The sequence below is a fragment of the Chrysochloris asiatica genome, unplaced genomic scaffold, assembly GCF_000296735.1.
Source record: "Chrysochloris asiatica unplaced genomic scaffold, ChrAsi1.0 scaffold00168, whole genome shotgun sequence".
Lineage (NCBI taxonomy): Eukaryota > Metazoa > Chordata > Mammalia > Afrosoricida > Chrysochloridae > Chrysochloris > Chrysochloris asiatica.
Window position 1 is genome coordinate 3832722 of NW_006408686.1, and position 19138 is coordinate 3851859.

Sequence of the window (19138 nt, forward strand, 5' to 3'; positions counted from 1 at the left end):
TAAGGAGGAAACAGATTTAATCAGCCACAAATGACCTTTCTCTATACTTGCTCCAGGCCTGCCCACCTCCCACCTCCAGGATCAGCCAATGGGCTCCCGGGATGAGATCAGCTGTTAAGAAAGTGAGTGCTTTAAAAAAAAAAAAAGGCTGCAGAAGAGAATAGCCCAAGACAAGAGACAGGTTCACCCTAATCCTGCCCCACCAACATTTTTGCTTTTACTTGCTTCAGGTGACTCCCTTCCCAAGTGCCCATGCCTCTCCCAGCCCATTTTCTTTCCTTTCCTCCAGTTTTTCCCTATACAGAGCTTCTTCCTCTCATAGTGGAAACAGAAGACCCACAAGGAGCTGGATTGCATAGTGCCTGTAATAATGGGTTCAGACATAGTAGTTGTGAGGGTGGTACAGGACAGGACAGGGGAGTGTTTCGTTCTGTTGTCAGGGGGTTGCTGTGAATCAGAGGTGACTCATTATGGAGGGTCAGACCCAAACCCACAAGATCTCCAGAGATTTCTCCAAAAGGCCCTTGCGAGTCTAGATCAACTCAACAGTAACTGACAATGAAAATGAAAGAGGCAGCATTTGAATTGGACTGTGAAAGACAGATAAGGTCCCCTCTGTTCTCTCCATCTCCAAGGTCTGTTTCTGTCCCTTCCCTTCACCCTTACTTTCAACAGCAACCAACATTTCCATTGTATTAATCATATACCAGGCTCAGTTCTTAGAAGTGCAGTGGCTCTACAGGATAAGCACTGGACTGCTAACCACAAGGTCAGCAGTTCGAGTCCACTAGCTGCTCCTTGAGAGAACAATAAGGCTTTCTGCTTCCTTATAGATTTACAGCCTCAGAAACTCTATACAGGGTCACTAAGAGTTGGAAGAGCACTTAACAAGTTCTTGTTCCTATTGTACCAGCCAGTCAGTCCAGACTCACAGCGGCGATCTTGTATCATGGTTTTCAAGACTGTAAATCTATCTCTAAAGGAGTAGAAAGCCTCATCTTTCTCCCGTGGAATGGCTGGTGGATTTGAACCGAAGACTCTTTGGTTAACAGCCCACCTCGAAACCAATTTTGCCACCAGAGCTGCTTACATATTTAATTTTCACAGCAACCCTATGAAGTGGCCCATTAGCATTCCCATTTTATATGGGGAGAAATTAGGGTCCAGAGAGATGCAGTACCTTGCTCAAGACCACACAGCTAGAAAGTGGTAGAGCAGGGCAACAAACCCATGCAGCCTGGCTCCAGAGCCTGCCCTCTTGACCAATACTTTCTCATCTGCTCATCTGCAGAATTTTCGTTCAAAGTTCTTTTGAATCCCAGGACCTTTCTAAACTAGGAGATGTCTGCAGGATGAACTTGTTCTCTGCATTTGCCCCAAAGGATTCTGACCCTTTTGACAAAGAGCAAAGCAAATCTCCAGTGTTTTAGGAAATGTGGACAAAGTATGCTATCTAGAACCTTCATTGACAACAATCTTTATTGAGCATCTCCTCTGTGCAGTGACCGAACAGATCAGATCCCTGTCCTGACACTCAATCACGGGAGAAAAGAAATAAATGACTTTTCACACGATTAATTTTTTATGAGAATTGTAGCAACAAACTGCAGCAAGGAAACACAGGATACTTGGTGTAGTGGGTTACCCATTGGAGAAAGGTGAGCTTTCTGCTCCCATAGTTTTACAGCCTCGGAAACCCTACATGGGCACGGTATGACTTGGGATCGAATAAGACGGCCATCGGTTTGGTTTGGGGTTTAGAAAAGCGCAAAGGAATCCTCGTAGAGCATTTCTACTCTGTCCTATAGGGTCGTTATGAATTGGAATTGGATTCGAGGGCAATGATCATAGGTATAGAAGCTCAAAAGAACCTTGGCGGCGCACTGATTAAGGCGCTCGGCTGCTAGCCGAAAGGTCCCCGGTGGGAACCCAACAGCCACTTGTTGGAGAAATTTAAAGTTGTCTGTTCCAGTAGAGATTGATCGTCTCGGACACCCTACGGGGTCAGTTACTATTCTGTCCTATAGAGTCCCTATGAGTCGGATTCGACTTGACAGTGAGTCTAGTTTGAATTTATAAAAGCCCAAGACAGGGGTATCTGATCGCTCTTTCCTCCTTTATGAAGGAGATTCTTCACCCAAAAGTAAAAGACTTCCTCACTTAGTAGTTTCACTACTGTCTCCTCCTCCAAAAGGACTCCCGGGAGTGGGGGACAACTCAGGAGATGCTCCCCTCCCTCAGGATCCACGAAGGCGCTGTCTTGCTTTTCTTCGCACAAAAAAGTGGAAGCTGTTCCCGTTAGTGTCCTCTCCAAGTGGGTCTCCCAGCCCTTGTGCCTTCTGTGATTGTCCTTTCTTCACTCCCTGCAGGGACCCCATATTCTGAAGAAAGCGTCTACCTTCCTATTGCTAGTTAGAGAAAATTCCTCGGGGTCCCCCAGGTACTCACAGAGCTGGCAAGTCCCCGAGACCCCAGTCGCTGCAGAAGTAGGAGAGCGGCCCTGCCCAGGCCTGGAGTTGGCCCCCAGACCCTGGCCGCGGCTACTGCCATCGCCATCTTTCCTAGCAGTCGCTCGGTAGTCCTCCAGTCGCCTAGACTAGACTAGGGACTGCCACTTCAGGAGCCTGACTCAGAAGCCTGCACCACCCTGCCAAGAAACCATCTGCTTCCGCTTCCGGGCTGATAAGGAGGCAGAGACGAGTGGACATAACAATATAACTTTCCAAAATAGCCTCCTGCCGCTTCATTAATAATTTCTTCCTTAACAGGCAAAGTAGAGGGCAACCTAATCAGAGTCTTGAAATTTTAGGGCCCGAAGGCCTTAAAAAGAACGAGCCCCCGGCAAGCCCCGCCCCCTCCTCTCCACTCTCCAATAGCTTTCTTGGAACTGAGAGGCGGGGGTGGGCGGGGTCAGAATGTTGGTAAACGCGAAGACACGTGCGAACACCTGACGTCGCTCCCGGAGATGGGCGCATGCGTACTAAGTAAGTAGTCTGTACGCAAGCGCGCCTTGCTGGGCGGAAGCTGCTGTGTGGGCTGCAGAGTGCACGTGGGATCCGGAGCGATGGAGTGGGCGACTCAGATAGAAAGCCAAATGCACACTGAGACTGGGGCCTCGGCTGAGGCTGCTGGTTCTCGGGGCCTCGGCTGCAGCCTCCGACACTTTGCCTGCGAACAGAATCTGCTCTCCCGACCGGATGGCTCAGCCTCTTTCTTGCAAGGTAAGAATCCAGCGCTATGCTGCCCGGGTAGCGTTCGCGCATATCGTGTTTGGAAGGACTTACTGTAAAGTACCGTGCAACGAAGGGCCCCATCTCCTCTATTGTTGTGTTAAGTGCCAGTCGGTTCCGACTCATAGCGACCCTTTATAGGGTTTCCGAGCCTTTAAACCTTCGCGGGAGCAGAAAATGCTTTTATCTTACTCCCGCGGAGCGGCTGGCGAGCTCGAACTTCAGACCTTGTGGTTCTCAGTCCGGTGCTTATGTTACGGAGTCACCGCGCTACTAGCCGGTAAACGGCTCCCTTGTACTGATGCAGAACTCACTGTGGGCCGGGATACATCTCTCCCTTCCGTCTAGATGTGGGAACATTCCTCCACCCCGGTAAATACCTCAGAATGAGAATGGCAGACCTAGCCGTAAGAATGAATATTGCAAAATACAAAAAACCTTCTTAGCAGGGTCCAGGGTAAATAACTCAGTGGACTGGGTGCCTCCTCACCCTCCCACATACTTAGGGGAGGGGGGGCGTCCTGTTCCATAACCCAGGTTGAGGAAAACCTACCATTGGATAAAAAACACTGTAGACTGGCAGGTCACTACCACGGACTAGATGGAACTGTGGCCGTCTTTAACTCAAATACTTACTCCTCAGATCGAGAGAGATGTTCCACCCTTTTCCCCATCCCAGCCCCACTAGCTGTGTAAAGATCTCTTTGCTGGCATACACATCTCTTGGAGCGAGTCATATTTATTCAGTAAATCTCCTTCCATAAGCTAATTACCTTTCAAACTAGCCTAGACTCCCTAACCCAGTCAATGAACAAAACTGACTTTAAAAAAAAAAAAATCTCAGCTTTAAAAGATTTACATTCTAAAACGCACGATTGGAACTAGGTTCCTTCCTGTGTGTTTGTAGGTAAGTCAGACAAGGTGTGTGCAGTTCTTGTTTAGCCTTTCAGTGCAAGAAAAGGCTCCTGGCCTTGCCAGTGATTTAAAAGCTGCAGGTGGCAACAAGTGAAGGTGATTGCGATGAAGGACTTACTGGCAGCCCTGGTGGTACAGTGGGTTAAGCTTTGGGCTGCTAACAGAAAGGCTGGCAGTTTAAACCCATCAACCGCTCTGAGAAAGATGTGGCAGTCTGATTCTAGAAAGATTTACAGTCTTGCAAAACCTACAGGGGCAGTTCTATTCTGCCCTACAAAGGGTCACTTCTTAAGTACTGTTGAGTCAGTTCCAGTTCATAGTGATCCTCCATAGGGTTTCCAGCGAGTGATGGGTGGGTTTGAAATGCCTACCTTGCAGTTAACAATTCAGTGCTTATCTCACCTTTCTGCACCAGGACTCCCATAGGGTCACTATGAGTGTGGAATTGACTAGAAGATAGTGGTATGATGGTTTTTTGTTTGTTTCTTTTAGGGGTTGATTCAGTGGTTTCAAACTGAGGGCAAAATTACATAACATTAAGGGGCAAGTAGGAATTATCTTGAAGGCGCATGTAACTCAGGGACTGGCTGCATAGTATAATGCTATGGAGTAAAATAAAGTTGGGAAGGGGATGAGAGTGTGCTCGTGGTAGTGGTGTCGTGGGCCATCAAGTTGGTTCTAACTCAGTGAACCCATATATGGGGTTCCAGGGAGCAGCTGGTGAGTTTGAACTGTCAACCTTTCGTGTAGCAGCCCAGAGTGTGCTAGAGAGGGAGTGTAATCTTAAATAGGATGGTGCATATCAATATTTTAAAAGCTGTGCTAAAATGCAAGCCACATTCTGTGGCAGATGATCAAGACCATCTGTCACAATTTGTGCTTGCTATAGCAAGAAAATCTAACCTATTTCAATATGTTCTTCTCAGTGAGACAAGCTGTTGTGTGGCTTGAACACTGGGCAGAGGGAAAGAGCTGCGTTAGAGCTCCGTGTGTTCACACTGAGGGTTGCCACCCTGCCTGCACATTAAAACCACCTGGGAAGCTTTGAAATCTCCAGGACCCAAGCCCTGCCCTGAGTATCAGTATCTTCTGCCACCAAGTCACCGAGTCAGTTTTGATCCACAGCGACCCTGCGTAGGGTTTCGGAAACTGGAGATCTTTTACAAGAGCAGGCAGTCTCCTCTTTCTCCCATGAAGCAGCTGGTGGATTTGAACCTCTGACCTTACAGTTAGCAGCCAGTGTCTAGCCCACTGTGCCACCAGGGCTCCTTGAGAGTGGATACTATCAAGCAGAGTACCTCACAGGTGGTCATGGCAAAGAGCTGTTTTGTGAAGGTTTTGTTGTCTTTGTACACCCACACACATACTTATCTGTGAGTTTGGGGTCCTGTAGAGCCATTATTCTCATCCCACTTTCTCATTTTGAAGACAGTAAAACTGAGGCCCAGAGAGAATAGATTAACCTGAGGTTGCACAGCCTGGCTGAAGCAGAGAAGACTGGAACTGAGGCTTTTTGATTTCCCAGGTCTTGCCTTCTCTTCCCTGCCTTGACCACACCCACTCTGGGGAAAATAAACCAGAATCCACCCCAGATGCGTATTTATCCCTTTTGTCAGATTTATCCCTGTTGTCCCACCTCCTGTAGAGTTTGGAAATGAATGCCTAAGGAAAGAGAGCTGGGCTGGGGGAAGAAGCTTTGGAAGGAGAAGTGGAGACCAGCTGCTGCAAGAGGGAAACAGGTTAGCTCTCAGGAAGAACTTCCCATAAAGTTAAATACCATTAGCTAAAATCTGTTGCATACTTCCACACCCATCTGTCAGTTTATCACGCTGTGGCGGCTGACACGTTCCTATGATGCCAGAAGCTATAACGCCAGTATTTCAAATACCTCTAGAGTCTGCCATAGTGGACAGCTTCTGAACTAAGACATACTAGGAAGAAAGACCTGTGGATCACATCCGAATATTGTCATCAGAAGGCACTGGGAATACACAGTGACCATATAGCATACCCGCGGATGCAAAAAAGGCTTGAGGCGTTTCCAGTATACATGGGGTGGCCACAAGTTGGAGCCCGCTGGACAGCAGCTAACAACCCTGCACCCTCAGCAGGGAGCAGGCACTGTTCAGGTCTCTAATGTGGGTGATTTCGTTTAATCCTCATGAGAACGTGAAACCTGTGAGAGCCAGAGCTCAGTGGGACTGCCTTTGTTTTTCCGGGTCTCCCAAGGCTTCCATCTTTGACAGGGTGCAGTCTTAACGCCTTTTCCATCTTTCCTTTTAGTGGAAAATATGTGTATTCTCCTTCTCCTACAAGTTCCAGTGTTCACAGCTTTTGCTATATTATCATTATGCTTATTTTCCAGATGAGAAAGCAGAGACAGAGAGGTGAAGGAGTTCTCAGAGCATCACTGCCCACAAATCGAGGGTGGGGTCATCTGGCGCTGTGCCCACCCTGTGAAGCACCCACACTGGGCCCCAGAAGCAGGGACCGTGAGTGAGGGCTCTCCTGCTGTCTCCCCAGGTGATACCTCCGTCCTGGCTGGTGTGTACGGGCCAGCCGAGGTGAAGGTCAGCAAGGAGATCTTCAACAAAGCCACATTGGAGGTGCTCCTGAGGCCGAAGATCGGGCTGCCAGGTGGGCAGACCTCTCTCCCCTGGATCTCCCGCTCGCTCTGTCGCTGTGCCTCAGTTGCTGTCACTTTTTGCTCATCTCTCCATCCCCCTGCCTGTCCCTCTTCTTTCCTGGTCCCATGTCCCCTTCTTTCTACTTCTTCCCCCCACCCTGAGGCTGGACCCACCAGGATAGAATGGGCTACAACATTAACACATTGGAAACCCAGATTTCTTCCTCCTGGTGGCTCCCTCAGCGGCCCGGGAAGTGGCAGGGGTGTCTGAATGGCTGTCAGCCCTCCTTCCCGTTGGGAATCCTCCATCAGCCATGCAGGGTCCTGTGGCACCGCTGGGCAGCCCTTCCCAGAAGACTTGAGGTATGGAGGAAGGTCAGCCAGTGGGAGGGAAGCACCTCACCCTCTCCGTGCACTCCCACAGGAGTAGCCGAGAAGAGCCGGGAGCGGCTGATCAGGAACACCTGTGAGGCAGTGGTTCTGGGGGCGCTGCACCCCCGCACCTCCATCACCGTGGTGCTGCAGGTGATCAGTGATGCTGGCTCTGTATCCTTTTTCCCTGGCCACCCTCTAGAATCTCCTCAAATTGTGTCCCTTGCTGACTGGCATGTCCGCTTTCTCTGCTAGCCAGAAAACCTCCAAGTGGTTGGCGTGCACCAGCTTGCTGAAGAAGAACAGCAAACAGGGCAGGTACTTGCCCCGTGTCTGGTCCTGATCTAAGAGCCCTAGCCATATTAGCTGAGTCCATCCTCAATGGCAGCTCTGCTGTACAGACACCAGATGAGGAGATTCAGGCACCGCAAAGTGGAATAGCTGCAAAGTGAACTTGAGCCAGGAACTCAAGCCCAAGGACCCTGGTAGATGGGTGGTAGTGTGTTCCTGTGTTTCAGGTGTGGAAATTGAGACCCAGGGAGGGGAAGTCACTTGCCCAAGGGCACACAGCTGACGTCAGCAGAGGCAGAGCAATGGCCGTGCCATTGACCTTGACTCTGCACTTACCTTGGGTTTGAGGTTCCAGGGGCTGGGGAAGACTGAGCAGTGGGAGCAGGAGCTTGGCCTGGCATGAGCCCTACAATTTGGGAACAGAGGCTAAGAGTGAAGACCAGACATGGGCATTTCTAGAGGAGCCTTACTGGTGTTTGAGCCTGCATTTGGGCAGACACTATATAGGTAGGAGGAATAGGAGAGCTGGATGAACACACACACACACACACACACACACACACACACACACACACACCCCATGTTACAGAGAGAAAATCCGTTGCTCAGAAGGGTCCGAGGCCAGGCTGGGCTCTTATTTGTACTAGACATGAGGAAGAAAGGGCTGGCTCCAGGCCTCCCACTGTGCTGTGGACCTGCTCAGCCTGGACTGTGTGTGACTTTCCTCCGTGGCCCTGCTACCTCCATCACCTGGGATGGGCTGCCTGTTCCAGACAGTTCTAGGTCGGACTTTGCCAGTTCCTCTCTAAGTGCCTTTGGAAGGGTTCTTCCCGTCTGGCCTTTAGTATCCCAAACAATTGTTAAGTACCATTGAGTCAGTTACAACTCATAGTGACCCTGTATAGGGTTTCTGAGGAGCAGCTGGTGAGCTTGAACCACTGACCTCACAGTTCAAACCAACCTGGTAGTACAGCACATTAACCCACAGTGCCACACCAGGACTCTCTCCCTAACGATGCTGGGCATAAACTTTGGTACACACTTGATTGAATATCATTTTGATTCCCATTTAAGAGAGAAGGACATTGAGGCTGAGGGAAGGAAAGTAACGTGCTCAAGGTTACACAGCTGAGAAGTGGCAAAGCGGGTCATTTGATCCCATTTAAAAAAAATTTTTTTAATCACAATTTTCATTCATGAGATTGACCATTTTTCATCGGTTCCCATTTATATTTCTACTTTTTCAGGTCTGTTTGGTCCTTCTTTTAATTTTTCCATTCTAGTGTTAATCTTCATATTAAACTACTACAACCCAGTCTGGTGGTGGTGCTAAGTGTTGTCCAGTTAGTTTTGACTCATAGAAACCCTGTTTTAGGGTTTCTGCTGTGTTTGAACTGCTGACCTTGCAGTTAGCATCTCAGTGCTTATCCTACAGTGCCATACCAGAACTCCTACAATCTAGTATAAAAGCATATAGTTCTTAGCTCATAACATCTTGTGTGCCATTGAGTTGGTTCCAACTCACATAGTGACCCTGTTTAGGACTATGAATCTTGACAGGAGCAGAAAGCCTCATCTTTCTCACACAGCGGCTGATGGATTTGCACTTCTGATTGTGCGGTTAGCAGCCCAGTGCATAACCCACTACACCACCAGGGCTCCCTTATAACATCTAGAAATTCTTAATTTTTATACTGTCAAATCAATCCAATTTTCCATTTGTGACTTTACTGCTTCTATGCTTAGCAAAGCATTCCCCATTCCAGAACTTACATTCTGCTGGCCAGCCGTACACTACCAATTCTTCTTAACTGTTCTCCGTGATACTCAGCTCTTGGCCTGTTGCCTGAATGCTGCCTGCATGGCGCTGGTGGATGCAGGCGTGCCCATGCGAGCCCTCTTCTGTGGGATCACCTGTGCCCTGGATGATGATGGGAATCTTGTGCTCGATCCCACAGTCAAGCAAGAAAAGGTAGGTGAAGGCTTTAAACAGTTGGCTTGTGTCCCTTTGATCCCAGTTGGCAGTCTCTACTGTATTCCTCAGGATCCATTCAGCTGCAGGTGTCAGAAACCCAACTCAGACTACCATAAGCAAACAGGAAAGTTAATGGCTTTTCTTAACTAAACTTGGAAAGAACAGGGGAGGCGCTAGAACCAAGACCTCAACATCTTTAGAATTTCTTTGCTTCATTTCTCATCCCTGCTTTTTCCTGTACTTCAGCTTCATTCTCTCTGGTCAGCATCTTTCTTGAGGTTAGACCTGGTTCTCTGAGCTCTAGGCTTCTATCTTGTTGTTGTCACGTGCTGTGGAGTTGGTTCCGACTCATAGCAACCCTATACAGGGTTTCTAAGGCGGTAAATCTTTACAGGAACAGAAAGCCTCATATTTCTACTGTGGAACAACTGGTAGTTTCGAACTGCTGACCCTAAGGTTAGCAGCCCGTTTCGTAACCACTATGCTAGCAGAGCTCCTTATGCTTCTATCTTAAGAGGTTCCAAAGCAAAGGGGAATAGAAATGAGTTGTCCTCATCAGCTTGAGTTCACAGTGTCCTAGGAATCTGGTTGCTCTGAGCTAGTATTGATTTGCCCACTGCTCAAACCCGTCAGTAAAGCAGAAACCGTTAAGGGTATCTCCTCCCGGCAAAGGGAATTTAATGCAAGGAATTGGTTACAACAGTGTTGGAGGAGCAAAGAGGAAAAGGGGTGGTGCCCAGAGATGCATGTGGCTCAAGCGTGAAACGGACAAGCTAACGCCTGCTCTGTGCTGTGGAGACATTGTCCCTGTCAGTTCTGGGCGACAAGAGATGTCTTCCCTCTGCCCTGGCTGCTGAAATCTCAAATCAAACCCTATCCACCTTCATGGTTACTGTGGTAACTGCCTCACCATAGCACCAGCCACTGTTAAGAGTGAGGACCATGATGCTTCTCTCTCCCTTCCTCCAGATTACTGGTAGAACCCAATTGGCAAAGAAATCTGGGAAATAGTTTAGTGACATCTAGCCCTTCCAGTATAGAGTATAGAAGACTGGGAGTCTTAGAGGCACCAGCTAAATGACTGGTACTGTGGCTGCCATGGGGCAGGAAGACTGTACTTGAAAATTCCCATCAGACCCAGGTGGTCGGGCTGAGGGGCATGGGGTGAGGAGCAGATCTACAAAAGGAAGGTAGAGAGCTGGTATCCATAGAAGCCGGGGGGGAGGGTGGTGTGTCGACAAGATAGGACTACACTTGATATGTGGATGCCTTACATGACTGTGGGAAAGGTGAGGTCTGGTGACTGGGGCTCTAGGGACTCTTCTTTAGGTGTGACTCTTCTGAGGAACCGTCCTGAGCCCCTCACCACCTCTATCCTGTCCCTAGGTGGCCCGGGCAATCCTGACCTTTGCACTTGACAGTGTGGAGCAAAAGCTGCTGATGTCCACCACCAAGGGGCTCTACTCCAATGCTGAGGTACCAGCACGGGGTTGGGGGAGGGAGCCAGATTCTTCCTTCCCATCCTGGCCCCAAGAGGGCATTTATAAACTTTTCAATTATGGAAACCTTTGTAAAATCTTAGAAGCCAAATTATAAGATAGAAGAAAAAAGAAGTAGCTCAGTTTGAAACAAGGTAGGGTGAGGGTGGGCATCTGGAGGCCCCTGGCTCCCAGTCAGTACCATGTCAGGATTCTGGGACCTGAAGAAACAGAGTTTGGAAAGTGTTGGGCCAACTGGTCTCCAAGAGCATTTCTAACCTTAATCCTCCTATGAATTTAGGACTATGGGGCATTAAAGATTTGGAATCTCTGGTTCTTTAGCTCTTAAGACCTTTGGGGCTTAAAAGGGACAATGGCTTTAAAATTCCAGAGTCTTTCACATTTGGTGACCTCTAAAAGTCACTGGCTTTAAGAATCTGGGGTTCAAAGCTGCCAGAAAGTCCACCACACTAAGGTCCTGTAGCTCTCAGAACTGGATTCTGGAAGGCCTAGCCACCTTTTCTTGGCTCTTCTTCCCCTCAAAGAGCCCCTAAGAGGGAGATACCCAAACCAAACCCGCTGCTATTGAGTTGATTTTGACTCATCACCACCCTGTAGGACAGAACAGAACTGCTCCTTAGGGTTTCTCAGATTGTAAATCTTGACTGAAGTAGACAGCCTCATCTCTCCCTCACTGCGTGGCTGGTGGGTTTGAACCACCAACCTTGTAGTTAGCAGGCCAACACTTCACCAATTGTGCCACCCAAAACCCACCTCTAGTTGATTCCAACTCCTAGCCACCCTTTATAGGGTTTCCTGGACTGGAAGTCTCTCTACAGGACTAGCCAGCCTCATCTTGCTCTTGTAGAGCAGTTGGAGGGTTTTAACTGCCCACCTTGTGGTTAGCAGTCCAACACCTAACCCACAGTGCCACCAGGGTTCCTTGAAGTGGGAAATGAGGGGGAGGAAAAAACAAAAAGATGCCATCAAGTCCACTCCAGCTGTGGCAGCCCCACATATGTCTGCGTTGCACTCTTCTCCATAGCGTTTTCAGGGGGTTTCACCAAGGCAACTCGGGGTGAGCTCAAACCTCCGACCTTTTGGTTAGCAGCCACGCACATTAACTGTATCCACCCCCAGGGACTCTGAAAATAAGGAAGTATACATGAAATTCCGTCACCCCTGCATCACTCAGGATTGGTGCTAGATTTGGGGGCTCTGGGAATTGAGGTGAGGTTGAGGGGCCTCTGGATAAGCAGGTTGTGTGGGTCTTGAATGGGCACCCAGCACTGACCCCTCTCTTTCTCCCCCAGTTCCAGCAGTGCCTGGTGGCAGCCCAGACTGCCTCACAACATGTCTTCCGCTTCTACCGGGAATCGCTGCAGAGACGTTACTCCAAGAGCTGAGGCAGGCAGGACAGGGGCCCTCCCGCTGCCTCCACACACAGCCCCCTGTGTAAAATAAACTGGCTGCCCAACCTGGCTGCTCTGTCGTGTGCTTTTGTGAGGTGATGGGCCCAGAGATGGGGGGCTCCTACAGGGTAGTGGGACAGAGTTCAGCCGGTGATACCACCAAGCTAGCTGCAAGACCCCAAGTGCAGATCCACCAGCTGCTCCTCGGAAACCCCATACAGGATCGCTGAGTTGAAACCAACTCAATAGCACTTAACAACAAGGCCAGTAAAAAGCCAAAAACGGTTTATCTGCAGGAGTAGTTAATCTGCAGAAGATGTCAGGGCTTTGCTCCAAAACTCTTAAGGGTCTCTGTTGTGATTCACTAGTAAGGACCTTCCAAAGACTCCAAGCTGCATCTTTGTCACAGACACTTGCGCTATCATTGGATCAACTGCATCACAGCTCAGGGACAGTCCAAATCTTCTTATATTAAGTGCCGTTGCATTGGTTCTGACTCATAGCAACCCTGTATAGGGTTTCTGAGGAGTGTCTGATGGGTTTGAAGAACTGACCTGTGATTAAAAGTCCAGTGTTTATCCTACAGCACCACATCAGGATTCTGTTTCAGTTGTAGGAGGGGCCAGATGTAACAACATATCCTTTATTTTAGAAGGAATACCATGACAGGTCCCACTGAATCCCTTAGAAATTTCACTAAGGTAGAATGTGCCTGAATTTTTGTTTGGCTTATTTTCCCACCTTCTGGATCACAAGGTTAGTTTGAACCACAAGGTCGGCAGTTCAAACTCACCAGTCACACCTTGGGTCCCCTATGCAGGGTCACTATGAGTTGAAACTGACACAATAACACTTAACACAAGCCCAAAAATATCAGTAAGTCTAGAGTCAATGATACTTCTTTCTCATTAGTTCTAATCAACATAATAATCAGTATAATGACCAAGAATGATGTGTTGTGGAAGGGAAAGGCCATCAGGGTTCCTAAGGACTAAATTACAGCATAAGGCTGAAGAGTTGATAGGACCTTGAAGTAGTACAGTGCAGGTGTATTGCTGACCTTGCTAACTGAAGGGAAACTGCTGCTGGTAATCCTTTGAAACTGGAATTGAAGAAAGGTATTGGACAGCTTATTTTATTGTTAAGGGCTGTTGAGTCAATTCTGACGCTTAGTGACCTGTATAGCATTTGCAAGAGCTGCTGATGGGTTTGAACTGCCAACCTTGAGGTATGCAGTCCAATGCTGATCCTACAGTGCTGCACCAGGAGACCTAGCTGCTTACTTGTTAAGTGCCATTGAGTTGGTTCTGACTCACAGCAACCCTGTATAGGGTTTCCAAGGAGCATCCGGTGAGTTGGAGCCGCTGACCTTGTGGCTCAAACCAACCTGAGGTCCAGTGCTTATTCTACAGCACCATACCAGGACTCTTAGCTGCTTACTAGTCACCAAGAAATGTATTAATTTACTCAAGCAATGAAACCACACCTAAAGAGGTTGCAATAGGTTAAATTTACTATAATCCCCTATTCTCCAAATGGCCAAATGGGCAGTTTACATGGAGGGAGACACTGTCCTTGTATTCTTCCAAATCCTTGATGATGACACATTTCTTTAACTCCTCTAGGTTTGAAGTACTATTTTCCTAAGAATACTGCTTAGTCCACATATCAGGGATCCAATGTGGGGGTTACTCCAGTTGCTGAGTATGTCGGTTCTAATTGTGGGAATTGGGGAAATTATTCCAAGATGGATTCGTAGACTCACTGGACCCACCATGACACTTTCTTGGAATTAGTGTCAATTCAGAGGCAAGGAGCTCTGGTTACAAATCAGGCTGCTAACCTCAGGGTCAGCAGTTTGAAACTACCAGCTGTTCTGTGGAAGAAAGATGAGGCTTTCTGCTCCCCTAACGATTTATAGCCTCGGAAACCCTGTACAGGGTCGCTATGAGTCGGAACCGACTCCACGGCATGTAACAACAACAGAGGTAATACCTATTGATCCCAAAAAGTCAGATGAATTTTTTTCCCTCCAGTGAACACTCTTGTAAGAGACTATAGATTCCTTTGGAGAAGACAGAGAAAAATGAAGTATGCATTTGTTTACAATGTAGTGGAGTCTTTCTTAAAGTAGATCCAGCCTCCCCTTCATTCAAGGGTTTGTGGTTCAAGTCTGAGAACTGATTGACACTCTATTCTGACATTCTTCCATTTAACACAAGTAAATATTTACTAGATTTCCCATCTATGTATTTCACATCTAGGGACACCACATATTGGTCAAAAGGGCTGCCATCTTGAGGTTACTATGAAAGATGTTAATGAATATATGTGACAAACCAGGTCAGTTCCACATGTTTTCAAAAAGCATGATCAATGGACAGGACAAACAAAACCTTTAAGATGCCACTGATCTAAGGAAGCGTGAACAGAGGTACCTTTATTGTTCTATTGTAAAAAAAAAAAAAATTACTTGCAAAGCCAGTCTGTCCTAATAATGTTGCTGTTTTTGACAAACAATGGACTGACACCCTTAACCACATTTTTGACCAGTGACCCACACCAAGCCATTGCCCACAAAATACAAAAGGAGACCATGACTTAACAATTTTTTGAAATTGAAAGTCCCTTCTTGTGGACACTCAGATTTCCTCATTGCAATGATGTATGGGACTTTCTCTCCTGTTTCAAAATCGCTCCACGTATTACTAATCCTAAATTAATCTTTGTTGTAATTTTACAGCAGTTTGTGTGTCACAACAATGCCTAAGTAGCCAATGCCTTCAGTCCACATGAGTCAGGCTACTGATTACTGCCTTTGACTGACGTCCATTGCAGGACCCTGCCCACTTTGTCTTTCCAATTAAATGCTGTCACTTGGCCCGTAGCACCAGGATGTCCAATCAGTTCCATTATACTTCTTGTTGCTGTCATTGTTATGTTCTTTGGAGTCACTTCCAACTCATAGCTACCCTATTATGCACACCAGAACAAAAACACTGCCTGATCCTGTACCATCCTCCTAAGTGTTATGTTTGAACCACTGTTATTGCCAATGTGGCCTTCCTCTTTTTTGATAACCCTCCTTTTTTGCCAAGCATGATGACCTCCTTCTAAGAAACATTTTGACTGTCCCTCTTCCAAGACAGGTTGGTTTGTTCTTTAGGCAGTCCGTGGTATGGTTTTCCTTATTCATTGTCCAACTTCCACATAAATATGAGGTGACGGAAAATACCATAGTTTGGGTCAAGCACACCTTAGTCCTCAAACTGACATCTTTGCTCGTGAACTCTTTAAAGAGATCTTTTGCAGCAGATTTACCCAGTGCAATGCCTTGGGTTCTTAACTGTTGCTTCTAGGAGCACTGATTGTGGATCCAAGTAAAACAAAGTCTGACAACTTCAATCTTTTCTCCATTTATCGTGATGTTATTTATTGACTCAGTTATGGGGATTTTTGTTTACATTACGGTGCAACCCATACTAAAGACGGTAGTCTTTGATCTTCATTAGTAAGTACTTCAAGTCCTTCATTTTCAGGAAACAAGGTTGGGTCATCTGCATGCCATAGGTGGTTAATGATTCCTCCTCCAGTCCCAGTGCCACATTCTTCTTATAATCTGTTTCTGGAGTCCTAGTGTGGCGCTGTGGGTTAATGCACTGGACTACAAGGTTTGAACTGCAAGGGCAGTGGTTCAAGCTTACCAGCCGCTCCTTGGAAACCCTATACAGGGTCACTATGAGTCAGAATTGACTCGACAGCACTTAACAACAGCAATCCAGTTCTAGGATTATTTTCTTACCATACAGATTAAGTATGGTGAAAGGATACACCCCCGGCACACACTTTTCCTGGTTTTAAACAATTCAGCATCCCCTTTTTCTGTTCTAATGACTGCCTCTTCGGTCTACGTAAAGGTTCCTCATGAGCACAATTAAATGTTGTGGACTATCCATTATCACAATACCATCCATAGTTTGTAATGAATGATCCACACAGCAAATGACTTTTCATAGTCAATTAAGCACAAGTGGTATTCTCTGCTTTCAGCCAAAGTCCATCTGACCTCAGAATGATATCCTCTGTTACACGTTCTTTTCTGAATCCAGCTTGAATTTCTGCCCGCTCCCTGTCTATGTACTGCTACAACCATTTTTAAATTATTTTAAACAAAATTTACTTGCATGTGATGTTAATGATGCTGTTCAGTGCATTCTGTTGGGTTACCTTTCTTTGAAATGGTTACAAATATGAGTCTTTTCCAATTGGTTGGTCAGGTAGGTGTCTTCCATATCTCTTAGCATATACAAATAAGTGCCTCCAGTATTGCATCAGTTTATTGAAATATTTCTTTTTGTATTCTCTCAATTCTTGGAGCTTTTTTTGAATTTGTATTCAGCGATGCTTGGACTTTTTCCTGCAATACCAATGGTTCGTGATCATTTACTACTTCTCGAAATGATCAAGTATTTGACCAATTCTTTTTGGTACAGTGACTCTGTATTCCTTCTGTCTTCTTTTGATGTTTCCAGCATCATTCAATATTTTGCCCATTGTTATTGTTCAGTGCTGTCGAATCAGGTCTGACCGATAGTGACCCCGTATAGGGTTCCCAAGGAACAAGAACTGTCAACGTTGTGGTTCAAACTGACCTGGCGATCCTGCTGCGCTTATCCTACAGCGCCACACCAGGACTCCTTCAATATTGCCACCTCATGTTGTCATAGACTAGTTATGCTATCTTTACTACTGGGGAAAGAGTCATTAGTGCCTTTAAGATTAGCCAGACTTCAGAACCAATTTAAAAAAGTCATCCTTATGGTTTTGTTTCTCTAGAACCACCCTCAGTACCAAATATCTTAAGCTGGATTCTCTAGAAAAACAAATATAGTGAAGCATGAGGCAGAGAGAGATTTATCTAGAGGAAATGGCTCCTGAAATTGTAGAAGCTGGAAAGTCAGGTATCAGACTGGGGGCTTCTCCTGATTAATGTATCTATTGTTGTTGTTGTTAAGTGCCGTAGAGTCGGTTCCGACTCATAGCGACCCTGAACAGGGTTTCCAAGGCTGTAGATCTTTATGGGAGCAGAAAGCCTCATTCTCCCGTGGAGCAGCTGGTAGTTTCAAACTGCTGACCTTGCGGTTCGCAGCACAATTCGTAACCACTACGCTACCAGAGCTCCTAATGTATCTGTAGAAGCCAACAAATAACCAAGATCCATAAATTAGACAACATGCCGCTGGCTCAAGTCCCAAGACCCAGAGGTCACACAATGACAAACTGATGTAGGATCTGGAGTGAGCAAAAGTCAGTGAGCTATACCAAAACATTCATAAATACTAAATGCAGCTCACACCCCCAAGGGTCAGATCACATCATGGAAGTTATTACATTATATCAAAAAACAGAGGACAACTACATCATTGTATAACTGCCAAACTACATCATTACATAATTGCCAAGCCACTGAGAATCACTGCCTAGCCAAGTTGACACATAACCATAACTAACACACCATGACCAAAATGAGACTCCATCAAGTCCTCTGCTGCATACTTCATGTGCATCACCTATCACAAAATTCCCACAACCACCCCACTAGGTAGATAGTCATACTTCCCAGCAACTAAGAAGAAAACTCATAAATCTCGAGCTTAATAAAATTATGCTGATGAGACAATCAGGGGACGGGCAAGTGGGGAAGAATGTTTTCTTCTACCAAGATCCACTGAAATGTCATTAAACTGAGTAAGAAAAGTAAACACCTATCACTTGATTACAAATAATGTTATTGGTTATGTGTCGTGGAGTCGGTTCCGACTCATAGCGACCCTCTACAGGGTTTCCGAGGCTGTAAATCTTTATGGGAGCAGAAAGCCTCATCTTTCTCCCGCGGAACAGCTGGTAGTTTCGAACTGCTGACCTTGCGGTTTGCAGCCTGATTCCTAGCCACTACACTATTAGTGCCATTGAATCAACACCCAACTCGCACCCCATGCACAATTCAACAAAATGCTACCCACCACAGTCCTGCACCTTCCCCATTGCCAGTTGGAGATTAGACTGTTAATGATCTATAGAATTTTTTACTGTCTGATTTTCAGAAGTAGCTCACCAGGCCTTCTGAGTCTGTCTTGGTCTGAAAGGTCTGCTAAAATCTGTTCAATATCATAGCATTACCTAAGCCCTTACTTGGAAAAAAAAAAAAATGTTGCTAAGCATCAGATGCACCGGCCAGGAATTGAACCTTGCTCTCTCATGGAAGTTTTAAATTCTACCGCAGAACCCCAAAGTCTTCATTCACTGAACACTTCCTACATTCCTCTCACGCACTAAGTGCTTGTAGCAGACATCTTTGTGGCCTTCCTAGCATATCCCCTTCCCCTTTTCTGATTCTAGCACATTGATGCTTTCTTCAGGACCCACCCTACTCCCATCGATTCAGAAGAGGGGGCTCTCCCTCACCCCAGGCCTGGCCAATAAAAATCAGTCTGGGAACACCAATCTCCCTGAGGTACTGAATTTGCTTGCAACTGGGGCCATACTCAAGAAGAATGAGTCTGACAGAAAAAGCCAACAAAGGAAAAGGCGGAGGGATACTATGAAAACCTCATTTGAGCCCTTGAGTTAAGCCATGCCCGAACCAGCTCTGCCTCAGCGTTCTCAACTTCCCTTTTGTTACAAAGGCAGTGTGAGCTAACTGTCTAACATATCTGCCATATGTTAGCCAAAGAGCTCAGAGGGAGGCAGTCGTTTCCCGTGTGGTGTCATATCATTCTCATTACGGCCCTGAAGTATGAAGAAAATTAGTTCCACTTTGCAGATGAGAAAAGTGAAGC

The 19138-nt window shown here is 46.7% G+C and overlaps 2 protein-coding genes across 2 annotated transcripts in view; one reads left to right on the plus strand and one right to left on the minus strand.

Moving 5' to 3' along the window:
- The window catches only part of LOC102830019 (2-oxoisovalerate dehydrogenase subunit alpha, mitochondrial-like), a 50845-nt gene that overhangs the window by 21019 nt on the left and 10688 nt on the right, over nucleotides 1-19138 (minus strand). Inside the window, exon 3 of the mRNA XM_006871392.1 lies at nucleotides 15218-15231. Within this exon, the coding sequence (XP_006871454.1) occupies nucleotides 15218-15231 (14 nt within the window). The remainder of the gene's footprint in view (nucleotides 1-15217; nucleotides 15232-19138) is intronic.
- EXOSC5 (exosome component 5) lies at nucleotides 3065-12293 on the plus strand. The gene is made up of 6 exons (XM_006871394.1): nucleotides 3065-3221; nucleotides 6669-6782; nucleotides 7196-7317; nucleotides 9266-9406; nucleotides 10796-10885; nucleotides 12201-12293. The coding sequence occupies exons 1-6, from the start codon at nucleotides 3065-3067 to the stop codon at nucleotides 12291-12293; spliced, it is 717 nt and encodes a 238-aa protein (XP_006871456.1).